The sequence below is a fragment of the Pelodiscus sinensis genome, chromosome 3 (genome assembly GCF_049634645.1).
Source record: "Pelodiscus sinensis isolate JC-2024 chromosome 3, ASM4963464v1, whole genome shotgun sequence".
Taxonomy (NCBI): domain Eukaryota; kingdom Metazoa; phylum Chordata; order Testudines; family Trionychidae; genus Pelodiscus; species Pelodiscus sinensis.
This window is the reverse complement of record NC_134713.1, coordinates 200,143,770-200,163,626: the sequence shown is the minus strand read 5'-3', so window position 1 is coordinate 200,163,626 and position 19,857 is coordinate 200,143,770. Positions and strand designations below refer to the sequence as shown.

At 68.1% G+C, this 19,857-nt stretch overlaps 1 protein-coding gene across 3 annotated transcripts in view; it reads left to right on the top strand.

The window, feature by feature from the left end:
- Positions 1–770: 770 nt before the first annotated feature.
- Positions 771–19,857, top strand: part of LOC112544328 (cullin-9-like) — a 43,171-nt gene continuing 24,084 nt past the window's right edge. For 2 of the 3 annotated variants that reach the window (XM_075925921.1, XM_075925923.1), the window contains exons 1-8: positions 771–851; positions 5,787–6,393; positions 7,816–7,970; positions 8,628–9,146; positions 10,778–10,913; positions 15,023–15,213; positions 16,946–17,312; positions 19,243–19,435. In XM_075925921.1, the coding sequence (XP_075782036.1) occupies positions 5,799–6,393; positions 7,816–7,970; positions 8,628–9,146; positions 10,778–10,913; positions 15,023–15,213; positions 16,946–17,312; positions 19,243–19,435 (2,156 nt within the window). In that variant the 5' untranslated portion in view covers positions 771–851; positions 5,787–5,798. Of the gene's footprint in view, positions 852–3,942; positions 4,176–5,786; positions 6,394–7,815; positions 7,971–8,627; positions 9,147–10,777; positions 10,914–15,022; positions 15,214–16,945; positions 17,313–19,242; positions 19,436–19,857 lie in introns of those variants that run through there. The other variant, XM_075925922.1, reaches the window with a different exon arrangement.

Below are 19,857 nucleotides of genomic sequence, written 5' to 3'. Positions count from 1 at the left end.
AGGCAGAACTCTGATGACCCCATGAAAGGAATCTTGGATGATCCTACCGTCCGTTCTCTGGTTGCTTTGTGCCACTGGAGGGCAGTGCAAACAGCCGGAGCGTATGGACAAACAGGCCCTGAATTTGCTACTCTGCATCTCCACTGCTTTGAGGCGCAGTTCTGTGTTTGAACCAAGGAATCTACGAGTAAGAACGTCTGAGGTGCCTCCAACCCCCTGCACGTCCAGGACTGGCTTCTACTGTGACATGCCAACGGGAGTGACAGGGGGGCACGAGGGAGTCGTGCAGCAGACACCGTGGGGGAGGGGCCGGCTAGCAGCCCGGAGGAGCTGGCGGGGAGGGGTGCCTGTGTCTGCAGCAGGAGGGCCTTGCGCATTCAGCCTGGGGAACAGAGCAAGGGTGGCCCAGCTGCTGTGCTGGGGGGTGCAGGGCCACCCGCACTGCACAGCGGGAAGGGGAGCAGAGTGAGCTGGGGCTGCCCTGCTCCACTCTGCCTGCCAGTGGGGGGACCAGCCCCCCAGGCCATCTTGGTTGGGGAAAGAGGGGGGAGGGGTTGTCGGCCCTTCCCCCCTGAGGGGGTGTCACGGGGACTGGCCCCCAGGTTCCTCCTCTCCACGCGCGCTTTCCTGCCAATCAGCGTGAGTGGCAGGGTCGCTGCTGAGGCTGCCAGACTCTCGAGCCGGGGCCCTCAAGGGCTGGGGGCGGGGCTTTGACACGAGGCTCCGCCCTCCCCCTGGCGCCCGCCCGGCTTTTCCGGTTCGCGGGCAGCTTGGCTCCAGCCGCGAGCCGTCGTGGGCGGGGCCGCGCATGCGCCCAGGACCCGGAAGCGGCGCGGGCGTGGCCGGAGCAGGTAACGGGCGGAGGCGCCTCCCCGGGTACCCTGGGAACCGCGCGTCCCCGCCCCGCCCCCCTCAGCCACTCGGGCCCGCCCCGCCCGAGTGACCCCCCCCCGCAGCCCAACGTCACAGGCCGCCGGGGGGAGCCTGGCTCTGAAACGGGCCCCCCCGGGGCCGGCCGGGGCGGGATCCCCGGGGACTCCGTGGCGGAGGCGCTCTTGCGGGAGAGGGCCCTGGAGCGCAGTGAGCTCTTCCCTCTCCGCCGCGGGGAGCGAGGAGAGACCCGCGGCAGGGCTACTCTTCTGGAGGGTGGCAATTCCCGGTTGAACCTCTCTGGTCCGGCACCGTCCGTGGCCCAGTACGATGTTAGTTACTTCTCACGGGCGCGCTCGTTTCTTTGCAGCCGCCAGTCCTGGCTCTTGTGCTCTGCGCTGCTGCTTGGCTCTGATCTACCCCCAGTGTCTCCTAATAGCCCAGTGAGCAGCGGAAAGTGTTGATAATGCTGCTAGACAATCTTGACCTCCGTGGTCCAGCAAATTCTCTGGTCAGGTCCCCAGGGTGCTAGACCCTAGAGAGGTTCAACCTGTTAGAAGTACTGTCCAACACTGTGTCTAGAACAAATTGATACATTAAACCAGTGGTCCCCAACCTTTTGGGGCTGTTGAGCACACGGGGCCAGGGCTGCTCATGTGTCGTGCACCAGGGGCAGGGCCTGTCCGTGCGCCGCTTGCCCAGGGCCAGCACCGTGCACGTGCTGCGCACCCAGGGCAGGGGCCAGCACCGCGCATGTGCCACGCACCCGGGGCAGGGGCCACACATGTGCTGCATGCCCGGGGCAGGGGCCGGCGCTGCACGTGTGCTGCGTGCCCAGGGCAGGGGCCAGCACCGCGCATGTGCCACGCACCCGGGGCAGGGGCCACGCATGTGCTGCGTGCCCGGGGCAGGGGCCGGCGCTGCACGTGTGCTGCGTGCCCAGGGCAGGGGCTGCACATGTGCTGCGTGCCCAGGAGTGGGGTCACCCACACACCCGAGGTCGGCACCGCGCATGTGCCACGTGCCTGGGGCAGGGCCGGCCCAGATCCTTCGGTGGGCGCACATAAATGCCCCGGTGGGTGCCATGGCGCCCATGGGCACTGCTTTGGGGGATCACTGCGTTAAACTGTTAGGGATGTTAACTAACCGTTAATTGACTAATCAAGTTGGCAATGGAATTTCTATTGACTACTCAATTAGTTAAGGGGGGGATGCTCCCACTGCAGCCTTGCCTCTCCTGCCCCCACCCTGCACCCCGTGGAGACCATGCTGGGGGGGAAGCCGACTCCTACTTTCCCCTTGCTGTGCTGCCTCTGATACAGAGGCAGGGGGTGGGGGGGGGGGAGGTAGGAAGCGACTAGTTGAGTAGTCACTTGACTACCCAGTAAGCCTGTGCTTATCGGATAGTCGACTACTCGACTAACCACTTATATCCCTACAAACTGTAAGACATCACCAGGATAGATGTATTCACCTGAGAGTTCAGAAGGCACTCAGATGTGAAACTGTAAAACTAGAAGCTGTGGTACATGACTCGGCCCTGAAACAAGCAGCTAGGCCATGTGACTGGAAGGCAGCTCATGCAATACTGGCTTTTAAAAAGGGCTCGGGAGGTGATCCTGGCAATTACAGACTGATGAACCTAAGTCCAGTACCAAGCAAACTGATTGGAAACTAGTAAAGACGAGAATTATGTGAGTAAGCCTGGCTGTTAACCCAGCTTTTGTAGAGGAAAGTCATGCCTCCCGATCTATTAGAATTCTTTGAGGCTGTCGACAAGCATGTGGATAAGTGTGATTCCTGTCGGTGTAGGGTTTTCAGAAAGCCTTTGAGGATTAGTGCTGTGGTCCCTATGATGGGGTGCAGTCACAGAAGTCCCCTTGGGATTGTCCCCCAGTGTGCTGATCATGCCACTGATGTCCGTCTTGCTCTCTGGGGCTCCCTATTACCCCCTCCTGCTGGGCCAGATCCTCTGGTGTCACCCAGACCCGGCACAGAGTTGGGGTTACTACCCCCCTGCAGAGCAGCACAGACACTCATCCACTTCTGCTTTGGGAAGATGCAGTTCTAGGGCACAGCACCCAGGAAACCAACCCCCAAAGGGATCAAACCCTCAAATAAACCCGTCTTTCTCTGAGTAAAAGTTTTACACAAAGAAAGCTCATGAGGATGTGTTCACCCTCTTTATCAATGAAAGAGAGAGAGGCATACTGGTCATTCCCCCCAGATAACTATTTACGCTGGACTTGATAGTAAGGGAAAGTGTTTTATTAAGTACAAACAGTCGGATTTCAGTGGTTGTAAGTGAAAACAGACAGATTAAAGGAAATTACTAGTTTAAAACAAAAAGAAAACCCAGAGCTAGTTCTAATTCACTGAGAAACTTACTGCATGCGGATTCTTACCTTGAAGAGCTGTTCTTATTTTAGGCATAATCTTCAAGTCAGACACACACTCTTTTACTCTGATTTGGGTCTTCTGCCCACTATGTATCCTTTTAGGGTGTGCCAGGCCGTTGGTCAGGCCAACTAAGGGCAAAAGGCTGTTAGCTTCCCATTGTTTAACTAGAATCTTGTGTCTGACATTCCCACCCCCTTCCTTGGAAAAATACCAGGTTCAAAAATGGATCCAAGTAGCAGATGGTATGGTTACGTGTCATTCTAGTCCAGTCAGCTTTGGGCTTACAGGATAAACAAGGCTGTTTACAAGTTAAGTTGATCAGCACGTCATTAGGCCTTCGGGGTAGGGGGGAACTGGCTCTTGTTAGCACATTGAAAACTGGGAACAGACTCACACTTCATATTTCTGACTTCACATACCTGAACCAAATGCATCAGAATAGGATCTACCGATCCAGTGGGTTGTAACGTTAACGTTGGTAGGTTACATGGGGTACTTTGTCCAAAGTAGCTTCCCAGTTCTGCATGTTTATATGCAAAAGCCGATTTTCCTGAAGTTTTGAGGGGTGGGACCAGTCCCAGCTTTGGAATTCTCCCACGTCTCCGTTGGTGTGCCAGACCAAGGGGTCTCACTTTTCCTCCAGGGTAAACCATGCAGCTTCACCACCATCTTCGACCTGGCCTCCGTGAGCCCCATCCAGTGAGTCCGGCTGAGTCCGCCCACAGTGCAGGGATCCACGCGCCTCCCCCAGCCTTTGCAGCGACTCTCCTGCAGCTTGTCAAACAGCAGGCTTCGCTTGGTACATGGAACTCAGCACAGGGCTTCAGAGCCCAGCCAAGCAGCAGTAAACGGCTTCCTGCAAGTGCTGCCTGTTTCCCTCTCTGACCTCCTCCATCAGCCCCCAGGTGAGAGCTCTGGGTCCTTCCAGGAGCCAGCTGCTCTGCCCCACTCCATACCTCTGCCGTGCTTTTATCTGGAGCTGGGGAATTGACAGCAGCTCTGTCTGACCCTCCAGTAGCTTTATCCTCTGCTCCCGTCTCTGTCGCCTTTCCAGGCTATCCAGCCTGGGTTTGCCATGAACTTTCTCCCTCCGTGTGCTTGTTGTATGACGTGGGTGCCACCGCCGTCAAAAAGGCTCGCGAGCTTTAGGATCGGGACAGAAAATAGAATAGTGGTGATGTGTAAATCCACGGTGCGCCCCTTCTCGAACACAGTTGCGCTCGTTCCCCCTCACAGGATATAGTGGAAACGGTTCAGAGGAGGGCGATGAAGACCATCGAGCATTGGGAAAGATTTCTGTACAAGGAGATTCTAAAAAGATTAGGTCTGTTCAGTTTGAAAAGAGACAGTGAAGGAGGGATGTGATAGGGGTCTATAAACCATGACTGGTGTGGGAAAGGCGAGGAGAAGTGTGATTTACCACTTCCCACAGTGCAAACACCAGGGGGCATTTAGTGAAATGAGTAGGCAGTAGTTTAATACAAGGAGGAGGAAAGTACTTTTTTGCACAGTGTGTGATTAACCCGTGGAACTCATTGCCGTGGGAGATTGGGATGGGCATAAGTGCAACTGAGTTGAAAAAAGAACTAGCTAAGTTCATAAGTTGCGGAGGGGGAGCCATGTTAGTCTGTAACTGAAAAACAATGGAAAAACAACGAATAGTCCTGCAGCACCTTAGAGACTAACAAACCATGGAGCTGGTGTCATGCGCTTTCGAGGGCCCCGCCCACTTCTCCAGATGCGGGGAGTTACAGGCAAGGAGGACAAGTCCATCAATGGCTGATCCTCGAGATGGCCCTGGATGTGACTCCTTGCTAGGTGTGACCCTCAGCATCTGACTGTCGAGGCTGGGATGGGAGCGGGTGGATCTGTCCACGCTTGCCTGGTTCTGCGTGCTCCTACTGACTCTTTCGGACTGGCCGCTGCCAGCACCGCGATACTGGCTAAGGGGGCTGTGGGTTTCGCCCAGCGTGCCTGTGCGTGTATTCCTTCCTAGCCCTCGCAGGTAAGCCTAGGGTTTGGTCAGCGGGCTTTCAGCAGAGGTGGCGATTTGCCTAAGGTCTCACAGCCGGTCGGTGGCAGGGCAGGGCCTGGGTCTCCTGCGTCTCATACCAGTGCCCTGCTTCCGTGGCTGGGCTCCTGGGGCTTTTCCGTCCGCCGGGTGGCTCCCATGGGCCTGGCCCGTCGCAGCCCTTCTTGCCGTCCGCCCCTAGCGACGGGATTTATGGTGAAAGCTCAGTGCACGCGGCTGTGGGAGCCTGAAATGGGATGGGGGTCTCTGGCTCCCCTGTAACGGGCTGGGCCCCGGACTCACAGGGAGCGTAGGGTGAGAGCAGCTCGCTTGCTGATGGGGACGTTCCCTCGAGGGCACTGACGGGGGGGCAGGAGGCCCAGGGGACAGCTTTCCATCCAGCCCCCTCTCCTCCCAACGGGGTCCCAGCGGCTCTCGCCTGGCGGGCTCTCGACCGGGCTCCCTGGGTGGATCGTAACCTGCTCCCGCCTCTCTCTCTGCGCAGACGTTCCCCGTCATGGTGGGCGAGAGGAGGAACGGAAACCTGCTGGTGCACCTGGGGCCCACACTGCAGGCCTACCCGGAGGAGCTGATCCGGCAGCGCCGGGGCCCCGATGGCCACACGGAGTACCTGATTCGCTGGAGCATCCTCAGCCTGGAGGAGGGCCCGGGGAGCAGCACCAATGCCTCGTCGGCGGAGAGCAAGGCGGAGAGCATCCTGATGTGGATGTTGGCGGAGGAGGTTTACGCCAACTGCCCGACGCTGCTGGGCAAGAGGAAGCCGGAGGGGCAGCGGGTGAAGGAGGAGAAGGCCCCCAGCGCGTTCCCCCCGGACGTGGAGCTGGACGAGGCCTCGCTGCTGGAGATGAAGGCCGACGTCCGGAACCTGGTGCAGCGGGCCGGCCGGCAGATGGCCGGGCCCACGGGGCCGGAGTCTTCCGTCCTCAACACCATCCACGTGCTGAGCGCCTACGCCAGCATCGGCTCGCTCACGGGCGTCTTCAAGGAGACCGGGGCCCTGGACCTGCTGATGAGGATGCTGTGTAACGAGGAGAAGCAAATCCGCCGCAGCGCCGGCAAGATGCTGAGGGCCCTGGCTTCCCACGACGCAGGTGAGGTCTCCTGGCGGGGAGCCCCCGCGAGGGGCGGGGCTGGGCCGAGGCTGCTGGACATGGCGGGCGGGGGGCCGGGTGGGGCTCTGGGAAGGGAAGACGTTTACGTAGGGCCCTTTCCCGACCGCCAAGGGATTCAGAGCTGGGGTCACGTCCCTTTGAGCATGGGACTGGCTTCTGCTGCCCAAGGGAACGCGGCAGCCACCAGCACCCTGAGCCCCCCTCAAACAGGGACTGGCCCTGGGCAGAGCCGGGCAGAGCGCCGGCACCATGCCTGCTGCTACGCGGGTGTGCCTGTCCCGTTTCCCCTTCCCAGGGAGCCGGCAGGTGGGTGGGACCGGCTGGTACGGCAGGGAGCTGTGCTGCCGGGCATGCTGGTAGAGCGGCTCGCCACCGCGGGTGCACGCCCCCCCCCCAGACCGGAGGTGTGGCCTGTAATTGGATTTCCCCAGCCCAGGGACACGTGTGGACTCGTGATGCTCTAGAGCAGACTTGCCTTGGAGTCAGACGGCCCCCTTGGGCTCTAGGCACCGCGCCACCAGGAGACTCGACCGAGGAACCGTCACTTCCCGTGGAAACCCACAATAATGTTCAGGCTCCGCCCAGTCCCACCGCACCGGTCACTTCCCCCGGCCAGTCGGACTCGGTGTCAGCCCACGACGAGGCCTGTAGCCCTCCTGTAACAAACCGACTACAGGCTTATTAACCGACGAGAGGGGAGGGCTCCTGCCCCGGTTACAACGGGAAACGTGCAGGCAGGCGAGTTACTGCCTCGGATTTCGCAGGGCACGGTCAGTGTCTGCGGGAAGGAGCTCGGGGTGCCCCTTCGGGCTGTCCCAGGCTGAGCAGCGCGGGGGTCTCTTGCTCGTGGGCAGGAATCTTTGCCCCCCGAGTCCAGACGCGCTGCGGGGGGGGCCGCGGGCTCCAGAGGCCGGGTCGGTGCGAGCGGCACTCGGCAGGGCTCAAACGGCCTCGGCAGCAAACCCCTCGCACAGCTGGGATCTGGGTCTTACCGGCGCTGACCCGCAGGCGAGCCGGGCCCGACTGGCCCGTGTCCAGGGAGCCTGGGGCCTTGGCGTGAGCTGACACCCGGCCTGCCAGCCTCCCCCTCCCGGACAGCCCAGGGCAGCCTGTGTGGCTGGGACGGCTCGGGCGGGGGGAGAGGGCAGCTGGTACTTGGGCCTGTCCGTGTGGACCCAGGCGCCTCCTTGGTTTGGGCAGCAGCCCCCGGCTGCCCCGGGGTGCCTGCCTCGTCTCCTGGGCAGCGGGAGCCCTGGGGCAAGGGCTGAGCAGGGTCCCTGCAGGCTGGGTGCCCCGAGAGGCTAGTGGGATCCCAGCCCTCCAGGCGAGTCCGGGGGGGGCCGAGAAGGCTGCGGCGGGGCGGGCGCAGGGAGGCATTCAGCCCGTGTGTGTCGGCTGCAGGGAGCCGGGCCTACGTTCTCCTGTCCCTGAGCCAGCAGGACGGCATCGAGCACCACATGGACTTCGACAGCCGCTACACCCTGCTGGAGCTGTTTGCAGAGACCACGTCCTCCGACGAGCACTGCATGTCCTTCGAGGGGATCCACCTGCCCCAGGTGCCGCGGGCGGCTAGCCGGGGGAGGGGCGCAGCAGCCGGGCCCTGGGGGCTGTCTGGGGTGGCGGGAGGGAGCCCAGAGGCCTGTTGGGGATGGGGGAGGGGAGGGGAGGGGGGGAGGATGCCGGAGGCCCGTTGGGGCTGGGGGAGGGGAGGGGAGGATGCCGGAGGCCCGTGGGGCTGGGGGAGGGGAGGGGAGGATGCCGGAGGCCCGTGGGGCTGGGGGAGGGGAGGGGAGGATGCCGGAGGCCCGTTGGGGATGGGGGAGGGGAGGGGAGGATGCCGGAGGCCCATTGGGGATGGGGGAGGGGAGGATGCCGGAGGCCCGTGGGGCTGGGGGAGGGGAGGGAAGGGGGGGAGGATGCCGGAGGCCCGTGGGGCTGGGGGAGGGGAGGGGAGGATGCCGGAGGCCCGTGGGGCTGGGGGAGGGGAGGGGAGGGGGGGAGGATGCCGGAGGCCCGTGGGGCTGGGGGAGGGGAGGGGAGGATGCCGGAGGCCCGTGGGGCTGGGGGAGGGGAGGGGAGGATGCCGGAGGCCCATTGGGGATGGGGGAGGGGAGGATGCCAGAGGCCCGTGGGGATGGGGGAGGGGAGGGAAGGGGGGGAGGATGCCGGAGGCCCGTGGGGCTCGCCGGACTCTGATGCTGCGCCCGTTGCAGATCCCCGGGAAGCTGCTGTTCTCCCTGGTGAAGCGCTACCTGTGCGTCACCTCCCTGGTGGACAAGCTGAGCAGCAGCCCGGAGCTGGGCGGGGAGCGGCCGGACGGCGCGGCGCCCGGCACCCACGTGGGGGAGAGGAGCCGTGTGCAGCGGGAGTTTGAGTTCAGCATGGCCATGGCCAATCTCATCTCCGAGCTGGTGCGGGTGATGGGCTGGGACCGCAGCCAGAGGCTGGAGCTGCTGGCCCTGCCGGCGGGGCGGCCCCGGGTCGTCCGCTCCATCTTCCAGCCCAAGGCGCCCGCCTGCGCCGCCGTCCGGGTGCCCGCCTCCCTGCCCAAGAAGGAGGCCAGCGCCTTCAAGACGCGCTCGGCCTTCCCGAGCCGCAGCAGCTACGTGGAGTACGTGCAGGGCAGCCTGGCGCGGGGCATGTGGGTGCGCATGCTAGAGGACTACGAGCAGGTCAGCGCGGGCGACGAGGGCGAGTTCCGGCAGAGCAACGATGGCACGCCGCCCGTCCAGGTACCGTCTGCAGGCGCTGGGTAGAGCCGCTGGCCTTGGAGGGGGCGCTGGGGAGAGCCGCTGGCCTTGGAGGGGGCGCTGGGGAGAGCCGCTGGCCTTGGAGGGGGCGCTGGGGAGAACCGCTGGCCTTGGAGGGGGCGCTGGGGAGAGCCGCTGGCCTTGGAGGGGGCGCTGGGGAGAACCGCTGGCCTTGGAGGGGGCGCTGGGGAGAGCCGCTGGCCTTGGAGGGAGCACTGGGGAGAGCCGCTGGCCCTGGGGGGGGCGCTGGGGAGAGCCGCTGGCCCTGGGGGGGGCGCTGGGGAGAGCCGCTGGCCTTGGAGGGGGCGCTGGGGAGAGCCGCTGGCCTTGGAGGGGGCGCTGGGGAGAGCCGCTGGCCTTGGAGGGGGCGCTGGGGAGAGCCGCTGGCCTTGGAGGGGGCGCTGGGGAGAGCCGCTGGCCCTGGGGGGGGCGCTGAGGAGAGCCGCTGGCCCTGGGGGGGGCGCTGGGGAGAGCCGCTGGCCTTGGAGGGGGCGCTGGGGAGAGCCGCTGGCCTTGGAGGGGGCGCTGGGGAGAGCCGCTGGCCTTGGAGGGGGCGCTGGGGAGAGCCGCTGGCCTTGGAGGGAGCACTGGGGAGAGCCGCTGGCCCTGGGGGGGGCGCTGGGGAGAGCCGCTGGCCCTGGGGGGGGCGCTGGGGAGAGCCGCTGGCCTTGGAGGGGGCGCTGGGGAGAGCCGCTGGCCTTGGAGGGGGCGCTGGGGAGAGCCGCTGGCCTTGGAGGGGGCGCTGGGGAGAGCCGCTGGCCTTGGAGGGGGCGCTGGGGAGAGCCGCTGGCCCTGGGGGGGGCGCTGAGGAGAGCCGCTGGCCCTGGGGGGGGCGCTGGGGAGAGCCGCTGGCCTTGGAGGGGGCGCTGGGGAGAGCCGCTGGCCTTGGAGGGGGCGCTGGGTAGAGCCGCTGGCCTTGGAGGGGGCGCTGGGGAGAGCCGCTGGCCTTGGAGGGGGCGCTGGGGAGAGCCGCTGGCCCTGGGGGGGGCGCTGGGGAGAGCCGCTGGCCCTGGGGGGGGCGCTGAGGAGAGCCGCTGGCCCTGGGGGGGGCGCTGGGGAGAGCCGCTGGCCTTGGAGGGGGCGCTGGGGAGAGCCGCTGGCCTTGGAGGGGGCGCTGGGGAGAGCCGCTGGCCCTGTAGGGGGCTCTGGGGAGAGCCGCTGGCCCTGTAGGGGGCTCTGGGGAGAGCCGCTGGCCCTGGAGGGGGCTCTGGGGAGAGCCGCTGGCCCTGGAGGGGGCGCTGGGGAGAGCCGCTGGCCCTGGAGGGGGCGCTGGGGAGAGCCGCTGGCCTTGGAGGGGGCGCTGGGGAGAGCCGCTGGCCCTGTAGGGGGCGCTGGGGAGAGCCGCTGGCCCTGTAGGGGGCGCTGGGGAGAGCCGCTGGCCCTGGGGGGGGCGCTGGGGAGAGCCGCTGGCCCTGTAGGGGGCGCTGGGGAGAGCCGCTGGCCCTGGGGGGGGCGCTGGGGAGAGCCGCTGGCCCTGGAGGGGGCGCTGGGGAGAGCCGCTGGCTCTGGGGGGGCCGCTGGGGAGAGCCGCTGGCATGGGGGGCTCTGGCTGGCGGCTCCTGCCTGGGGGCTAAGTGGCCCTGCGTGACAGGCTGTGTTGGGCTCCCCTGCAGGTTTACTGGCAGTCCCTGGGCCGCACCTACTGGGTGCACTGGCACATGGTGGAGATTGTCAGTTCCACGGGCCAGGCGGAGCGGGAGGCGCAGGAGAAGGTGTCCAGCCTGACGGAGAACCTGAAACTGACCACTGGTGAGTGCTGGGGCTGGGGCGCCTGCCTGACCCTCAGGCTGGGCGGGCGGGGGGCTCTGGCCATTGGCTCCGCCAGGCCTGCTTGGTGACCTTGGGCAAGTGTGTCCCTGCTCCGTCCCACCCCTCGCGGAGGGGCCCTGCCTTGCCCTGAGGCACAGCCATAACCCCTCCCCCGGGGAGGCGCTGGGGCCGGGCCGCGTGGGCACCTCGCTGGAGCCGTGCAGGTGCGCTGCAGCCCGGGGGTGCCCTCTCTGGGGAGCCTGCCACGCGAGGAAGGGAATGGGGTCCTCAGCATCCCCCGTTTCAGCGGGGCCCCTCCCAGCAAGCCTTGCTTTCCTCCCTGGCCGGAGGTGCGCACCACCCCGCTGAAGGCGCAGCTAGGGCTGCGGGTGGGAGGGTGCCCCAGCCTGGCCTGGGGGCCGGCCCGCCGAGCAGGCTGGGCGCAGGGCTGTTCGGGGCAGGTGAGCCGTAGAAAGGCGGGGACGTGTCGGTGACGTGACCCGCGGTGGCGGCCAGGGCTTGCTGCCCCCCCGGCCCCGCTCTTGGTGCCGATTCCGAGAACACGTTGCCATTGGAAACGGGTCGAGTTGGGGTCTTCCCAAAGCCTGTTCCCCCACGAGCACGGCGGCTCACGCGTGGCCAGCCCGGAGCAGCCCTGTCGCTGTGTAGTCGAGAACCCGTCCGACCCGGAGGCTGTGCCGGGGCGTGTCGGTAGCCGCGTAGGCTGTGGCCGGCGCTGGCCGTGCAGGGTCGTGAGTCAGTGCTCTGGGCGGCGCCGCGTTCCTTCGCGCAGGAAATACACCGGCTGCACCTCACCGTGAGCGGAACGTGGCCTGGGACCTCGCTGAAGTAAGAGGTGCAGGCAAATCTGACGCTGACGGCTGGGAGGAAGCCCCCAGTTCCCTTCTCTGCATCCGTTCCAAGGCCTGGAATCCAGACGCAGAGCAATGAACGTCAGCGGGGGTGGCACAGCGCTGCGTCCAGATGCTCTTTCCCGACAACTCCCGAACTCCATCGGTTTGTGGGTAGGTGGGTAGGTGAGGCTGGTCCCCAGGCACCGTCCGGATTCAGCCGCTGGCTGGGAGGTGTGAAGAAAGGGCCGTTGTAAATCTGCAGGATGAGCCTGCTCGCACTGGCAGCCCGTTCCCCTACGACTGGGGGACATTCACAGCCTGGTGGTCAGTTCCACCGTCCCTGGGTTGGGAAGACTGGAAATCTGAGATGCCGTGGTGGTGTCCTTGGAGGGTCCTGACCCCAAACGGAGTTGGGGGGTTACAAGGTTCTTGTAGGGGGGGCTGCTGGCAGTGGGGGCGCCTTCCGAGCGGGGCAGCTGGCATGCGTTGGCTGCAGGCCAGGAGCCCAGGACTGCCTCCAGGAGATGGCATGGCAAGGTATTGCCACCCTGATTTCTGTGCTGGCCCCTGATCGTCAGCGGCCGGTCTCCGGCCCCCCGGCTCTGAAGGCGGAGCAGAAGTAAGGGCAGCCCCCCTCAAACAGCCTGGTGCCCCCCTTCCCCGCAACTCCCTTTTGAGTCAGGACCGCCAATCTGAGAAATGGCCCCACGGGGTTGACTCACTCCTGCGGCACCTCCTGCTGGTCACACTGGGAATTCGCTACCTTTATGGCCACCCTTGGGCAGGGGTTTCCCCCCCCCCCCCCCCCGGCTCGGGACCCGCTCCCTGGATCATGGCATCCTGCTCAGGACATGCCCCTGGCAGCGCCCACCCCTTCTGGGCATCAGCCGTCCTCAGTCCAGCTGCAGCCCCTATGTCTAGCCGCTCGCTCAGGGCAAGCTGCCCCGCGACCCCAGCACCTTCTCAGCCCTTCGGCAGGGCCGCACCCGGGCAGGTATCCGGCTGGGGCTTCTGTCCAGCTCCCCTGAGCCTGCGCAGCTCTGCTCCTCTTCACTCTTCCCCAGGACCCCCTGCTCTGCTGAGCAGCGTCTTGGAACAGGGCTCCGGCGAGCTGCCCTCGATTGCGCCCTGCACGCCCCTCTCTGATTGGCCTTCCCGCAGGCTCCGCCCCTACAGTTGGTCCCCCCCACGAGATCTGTAGGACTGGGGCAAAGCACAGGCGGGCGACACGGTCCGGGATGCGCTTGTGGCTGTGGATTTGGCAGGCCCGGCAGATGATGGATCGGCGCCTATTGAGAACATGCCGAGAGGCGTCTCAGTGGGGAGAGAACCCAGGAGGCCAGGCAGGTGGGTACTTGGGCCATGACGCGCACAAAGCCTTCCAAACTCAGAATTAGCTAAGGCCCCGTCAAGCCGCCGCCTGGGCCCGTTTCCGCTCCCTTGCAGCTACTGGAAGATTGGCCGGGAAGACCCGCGGACAACTGGGGAAGACTCGCCTCGCGCAGAAGCTGCTTGGGCCGTTGACGCTGTTCCCGCCGAAGGCCCAAATCCGGAGCGTCCCGGGCGAAGTCCATCGCTTGCTGAGCCACGTGCGGGTGTGTTCCAAGAAGCAAGCAGAGACTAACGCCCCCGACTCAGGGCACGTTCAGACCTGCTGCCCTTGTGCTGATGAGACGCACCCGGGATCTTTCTGAGGGGAAAGGCAAGATGCCTTCTGAGGGGAAAGGCATTCCTTGAGAATGCCGTAGAGAAGCAGCTGGCGCCCGCAGCCTGAAGACAAGCCCCCGCCCAGCGGCCCTGCAGATAGCACATAGTTACCATCAGTCGTGGCCCCAGTCGTCTCGCTGGCCAGGCCAGGCTGGCTGAGGGAGGAGTCGGGTTCCTCTGAGTTTAATGGCCACAGCTCCCCTCCTCAGACAGGGAAGTTCCCGTTGGAGTCTAGGTGCTGCAGCGTCTGGTTGCCGTCACGTCCCCTTCCAAGGTCGCCTCCGGTTCCCAGCTTATTCCTTGGTGGCTCTTGTTCAGCTTCTCAGCTTTGCTTTGTGTCTCCCCTGCGAGAGGGTCTGCCTGGCTCGAGGCCCGTACCGTGCCACTCAGTTCTTCAGCCAGCCGCAGGCAGCAGGGGTGTTCCCGCCTCATCTCCAAGTGCCTCAAGTCGTCCGGACCTCCCGGAGGCCCTTCTCCCCCGCTCGTCGCTCCCCCCGAGCCAGGGACAGAGCGCCCGACAGAGGAGGGCAGCCTTACGCCAAGGCCCAGCTGCGTTCGCAAAGCAGGCAGCATCAGCGCGGGAAAAAGCGAGATAGAAGCCTGCAGACCTTGCGAGCAAATCGCCGTCGGCCAAAGCATCGTGCGTCACGCTCCCGTTATGCACCCGCTACGACAATACACGCTTGGGCTGCGCTCTCAAGTAGGCCAGTAGGGTGTGTGCCAGACTACCCCCCGTATTGGGAATGGCTGGGCCTCGGGGGATGGAGGGATTACGCCCGCCGTGTGTGAAATGACGGGTGCCGACTCAGTCCCTCAGGGATCGGATGCTCACGGGCAGAGCCTGGAGAATAGCCCCAGATGAGAACCAAACCGGCGCCGGCCCAGCCCGACGGGATATCCCTGGCCCAGCCAGAAGCAGCCCCTGAGTCCCGTACGAGACGTGCCGGTGACTGCTGACAGCATCTCCCCAGGCCTGGCGCTTTCGGGCTGTTTCTCTGGGCGAGGATGCGCGTGCAGGCTTGGCAGAGACCGGGCGTGGCCAATGAAGAAACGTGGCAGGACGGACTCACCTGGGGTTAGCCGCGAGGCGAGTCCCTTGCGTGACGCAGGCGATGCATCCGCGGGGCCAAGGGCCGCTGACAGATCCCTGCACGGCAGTGCAGCGAACAGCAGGGGCTCTCGACCGCTGTCGGCTTGCGTGGCTCTAGACTGGCCACGTGTGGTACCGCCGCCTGGGGAAAGGGCTTCCCGCTGGTTCCCAGCCGGCCCTGTGTGTCCAAATGCCCACCGACCAGAGGCCACGGAGCTGGGAGCTGGTGGGACAGAGCCCCCCAGCCGCCGCCCCTTGCAGTGACCCCCGACACGTCTAATTCCGATGGTTTCTGCGACTCGCGTGGCACCGCCCGTGCCTTTCAGTCACTGCCTTGCCGGGGAGGAGAGTTTGCTGCTTGCTCCCAGGGTTCCCTCGGCTGCCTGCCTGGCCCAGGCCAGCTCTCCCCTGGGGCGCTCGGGGCGGTGACAGGCTCTCTCCTTGCTCTGCCCCCGCAGTGAGCCAGACGTTTTACTGCAAGCCCCAGGGGGGGCTGTACTCCCTGCCCTACCTGACGGAGCGGGGCTGCGAGGAGGGCGGGGCCCTGAGCCGAGCCGAGTGGTGGGAGCTGCTCTTCTTCGTCAAGAAGCTAGAACCGCCCGAGCAGCGGGAGATCGTCCGCCTCGTCCAGCAGCACCAGGAGGAGCAGGTGGGGGAGGAGAGATGCCGGGGGGGGGCAGCAGGATGGGGGGAGGTGGCCGTGGCCGGGGGCCAGGATGAACGGGAGCAGGTGAAGGGGAGATGGCCGTGGGGGGCAGTGCTGGGCTGGGGTGCGGTGGGAAGGGAGGCTGAACGGGAGGGCAGGCAGGGCGCCGGGAGCAGGGGTTGGGCTGGAGCAGAGGGAGGGGGAGGAAAGAGGAGACCAGCTCTTGCTCATCCAGCCTGTTGGACTGTGTCTCTGCCTGGGCCTGATGCTTCAGCAGCCACCGGCAGGTCTCCCTTAGGGCTCTGGGGCTGCTTCTGGCTGGGCCGGGGGTGTCCCCGTGGGGCTGGGCCGGTGCCATCAGGCGGGGCCGGGGGTGTCCCCGTGGGGCTGGGCCGGTGGGATCGGGCTGGGTTTGGGCCGGGGGTGTCCCCGTGGGGCTGGGCTGGGGCCGGGCGGGGCCGGGGGTGTCCCCGTGGGGCTGGGCCGGTGCCATCAGGCGGGGCCGGGGGTGTCCCCGTGGGGCTGGGCCGGTGCCGGTGGGATCGGGCTGGGTTTGGGCCGGGGGTGTCCCCGTCGGGCTGGGCTGGGATCGGGCTGGGCCGGGGGTGTCCCCGTGGGGCTGGGCTGGTGCCGGTGGGATCGGGCTGGGTTTGGGCTGGGGGTGTCCCCGTCGGGCTGGGCTGGGGCCGGGCTGGGCCGGGGGTGTCCCCGTCGGGCTGGGCCGGTGGGATCGGGCGGGGCCGGGGGTGTCCCCGTCGGGCTGGGCCGGTGGGATCGGGCGGGGCCGGGGGTGTCCCCGTCGGGCTGGGCTGGGGCCGGGCGGGGCCGGGGGTGTCCCCGTCGGGCTGGGCCGGTGGGATCGGGTGGGGCCGGGGGTGTCCCCGTCGGGCTGGGCTGGGGCCGGGCGGGGCCGGGGGTGTCCCCGTCGGGCTGGGCCGGTGGGATCGGGCGGGGCCGGGGGTGTCCCCGTCGGGCTGGGCTGGTGGGATCGGGTGGGGCCGGGGGTGTCCCCGTCGGGCTGGGCCGGTGGGATCGGGCGGGGCCGGGGGTGTCCCCGTCGGGCTGGGCCGGTGGGATCGGGCGGGGCCGGGGGTGTCCCCGTCGGGCTGGGCCGGTGGGATCGGGCGGGGCCGGGGGTGTCCCCGTCGGGCTGGGCCGGTGGGATCGGGCGGGGCCGGGGGTGTCCCCGTCGGGCTGGGCCGGTGGGATCGGGCGGGGCCGGGGGTGTCCCCGTCGGGCTGGGCTGGGGCCGGGCGGGGCCGGGGGTGTCCCCGTCGGGCTGGGCTGGGGCCGGGCGGGGCCGGGGGTGTCCCCGTCGGGCTGGGCCGGTGGGATCGGGCGGGGCCGGGGGTGTCCCCGTCGGGCTGGGCTGGGGCCGGGCGGGGCCGGGGGTGTCCCCGTCGGGCTGGGCTGGGGCCGGGCGGGGCCGGGGGTGTCCCCGTGGGGCTGGGCTGGGGCCGGGCGGGGCCGGGGGTGTCCCCGTCGGGCTGGGCTGGGGCCGGGCTGGGCCGGGGGTGTCCCCGTCGGGCTGGGCTTGGGCCGGGCGGGGCCGGGGGTGTCCCCGTGGGGCTGGGCTGGGGCCGGGCGGGGCCGGGGGTGTCCCCGTCGGGCTGGGCTAGGGCCGGGCGGGGCCGGGGGTGTCCCCGTCGGGCTGGGCCGGTGGGATCGGGCGGGGCCGGGGTCCTAGCCCGGCCCTGCGGCTCCCCGAGGACTGAGCCCAGCCCTGGGTTTCCAGCTGGCGGCGCTGGAGGAGGAGGCGCTGATCCAGCTGTCGGTCCCGGCGGAGCTGGCCCAGAAAGTGCTGCAGGTGCTGAGCCAGCAGAGCCAGGGCTGCACCCTGAGTGACCTGTGCAGCTCCCACGTCTACACCAAGTACTTCCTGCACGCGGGGGGGGCGCAGCCGGGCGGGCGGGGGCGGGACGCAGCCTCCTCGGAGAGCCCCCCCTCCCTGGCGTCCAAGAAACCCAAGAAAGAGCCTCCCGCCGCCAGCGTGCCGGCCCCCGCCCCGGCCCCCCCGGAGAAATCCGACTGGCAGCTGTTCAGCGAGCTGCTGCGGGCAGAGGGGCTGCCCTGCCCCGAGATGCAGGAGGAGAAAGCCAAGGGTACGTGTGGGGTGGGGCGGGGGGCACACGCTGTCACTGCGGGGCGCCGGGCCAGGCAGAGCTGGTGATGGGCTCGGGTGACCCGTGGGCCTGGCAGCACAGCGGGGAGGGGGAAAGAGGGGCGCTCTGTGGGGGACCTATGGGGCTGACAGCGGGGGGGGGGGAGAGGGGTGAACTATGGGGGACCCGTGGGGCTGGCAGCATGGCGGGGAGGGGCGGAAGAGGGGCGCTCTGTGGGGCTGACAGCGGGGGGGAAGAGGGGTGATCACTGGGGGACCCGAGGGGCTGGCAGCATGGCGGGGAGGGGCGGAAGAGGGCCGGTCTTTGGGGACCCCTGGGGCTGGCGGGGAGGGGCGGAAGAGGGCCGGTCTGTGGGGACCCGTGGGGCTGGGGGGGGGGCAGAAGAGGGGCAGTCTGTGGGGCTGGCGGGGAGGGCCGGTCTGTGGGGACCCGTGGGGCTGGCGGGGAGGGGCGGAAGAAGGCCAGTCTGTGGGGACCCGTGGGGCTGGCGGGGAGGGGCGGCCGGGGGGATGGTCTGTGGGGACCCGTGGGGCTGGCGGGGCGGGCGGCCGGGGGGATGGTCTGTGGGGACCCGTGGGGCTGGCGGGGCGGGCGGCCGGGGGGATGGTCTGTGGGGACCCGTGGGGCTGGCGGGGAGGGGCGGAAGAGGGCCAGTCTGTGGGGACCCGTGGGGCTGGCGGGGAGGGGCGGCCGGGGGGATGGTCTGTGGGGACCCGTGGGGCTGGCGGGGCGGGCGGCCGGGGGGATGGTCTGTGGGGACCCGTGGGGCTGGCGGGGCGGGCGGCCGGGGGAATGGTCTGTGGGGACCCGTGGGGCTGGCGGGGCGGGCGGCCGGGGGGATGGTCTGTGGGGACCCGTGGGGCTGGCGGGGCGGGCGGCCGGGGGGATGGTCTGTGGGGACCCGTGGGGCTGGCGGGGCGGGCGGCCGGGGGGATGGTCTGTGGGGACCCGTGGGGCTGGCGGGGCGGGCGGCCGGGGGGATGGTCTGTGGGGACCCGTGGGGCTGGCGGGGAGGGGCGGCCGGGGGGATGGTCTGTGGGGACCCGTGGGGCTGGCGGGGCGGGCGGCCGGGGGGATGGTCTGTGGGGACCCGTGGGGCTGGCGGGGCGGGCGGCCGGGGGGATGGTCTGTGGGGACCCGTGGGGCTGGCGGGGCGGGCGGCCGGGGGGATGGTCTGTGGGGACCCGTGGGGCTGGCGGGGCGGGCGGCCGGGGGGATGGTCTGTGGGGACCCGTGGGGCTGGCGGGGCGGGCGGCCGGGGGGATGGTCTGTGGGGACCCGTGGGGCTGGCGGGGCGGCGGCCGGGGGAATGGTCTGTGGGGACCCGTGGGGCTGGCGGGGCGGGCGGCCGGGGGGATGGTCTGTGGGGACCCGTGGGGCTGGCGGGGCGGGCGGCCGGGGGGATGGTCTGTGGGGACCCGTGGGGCTGGCGGGGCGGGCGGCCGGGGGGATGGTCTGTGGGGACCCGTGGGGCTGGCGGGGCGGGCGGCCGGGGGAATGGTCTGTGGGGACCCGTGGGGCTGGCGGGGCGGGCGGCCGGGGGGATGGTCTGTGGGGACCCGTGGGGCTGGCGGGGAGGGGCGGCCGGGGGGATGGTCTGTGGGGACCCGTGGGGCTGGCGGGGCGGGCGGCCGGGGGAATGGTCTGTGGGGACCCGTGGGGCTGGCGGGGCGGGCGGCCGGGGGAATGGTCTGTGGGGACCCGTGGGGCTGGCGGGGCGGGCGGCCGGGGGAATGGTCTGTGGGGACCCGTGGGGCTGGCGGGGCGGGCGGCCGGGGGGATGGTCTGTGGGGACCCGTGGGGCTGGCGGGGCGGGCGGCCGGGGGGATGGTCTGTGGGGACCCGTGGGGCGGGCGGCCGGGGGCGGGGCAGCCCGGTGCTGCTGGTGACGGGTGCGTCGCCCGCCCAGTGCTGAGCAGCGTGAAGGGCGCGGCCAAGAAGAGCTCCCTGGAGCGGGTGGCCGAGGCGGCCGAGCTGGTCCAGAAGTCCAGCTCCGAGGTGGGGCTGCAGTCGGCCGGGCTCCGCTTCATCATCAAGACCCTGGAGGAGGAGGCCGGGCGAGAGCGGCAGGTCATCAAGCCCGAGGGCGGAGTCCCCATCAGGTCAGTCCCCCGGTCGGGGGGGGCCCGGCTGCTGGTCAGAAGCCTCACGAGCAACCCCCCCCCCCCCGACACCCCAGCAATCCCCGGGCCCCAGGAGGCCCCCGGCCTCACACACAGGTGAGGGGTTTCGAGCCCATCCCACCTTCCCCGGACGAGTTCTGTCCGCTCCCCAGAAAGCAGCCCCAGGCCCCAGGTCCATGACACTCTGGCTCTCACCCACAAACCACTGACCAGTCCTTTCGAATCTACCCTCTAAAGGTTTGTTATTGACGAAAGAAAAGCCTGAGAGAGGTTGGTAAAGTCTCAGCCGTTACATGCAGCGAATCCCCCAGTTCTCAGCGCAGGCTCTAGCAGAGCTGTTCTGACTGCTGGCGTAGAAGTCCTCGGTGCACATCCTACGTCAGGATGGGTCCCCAGTTCTT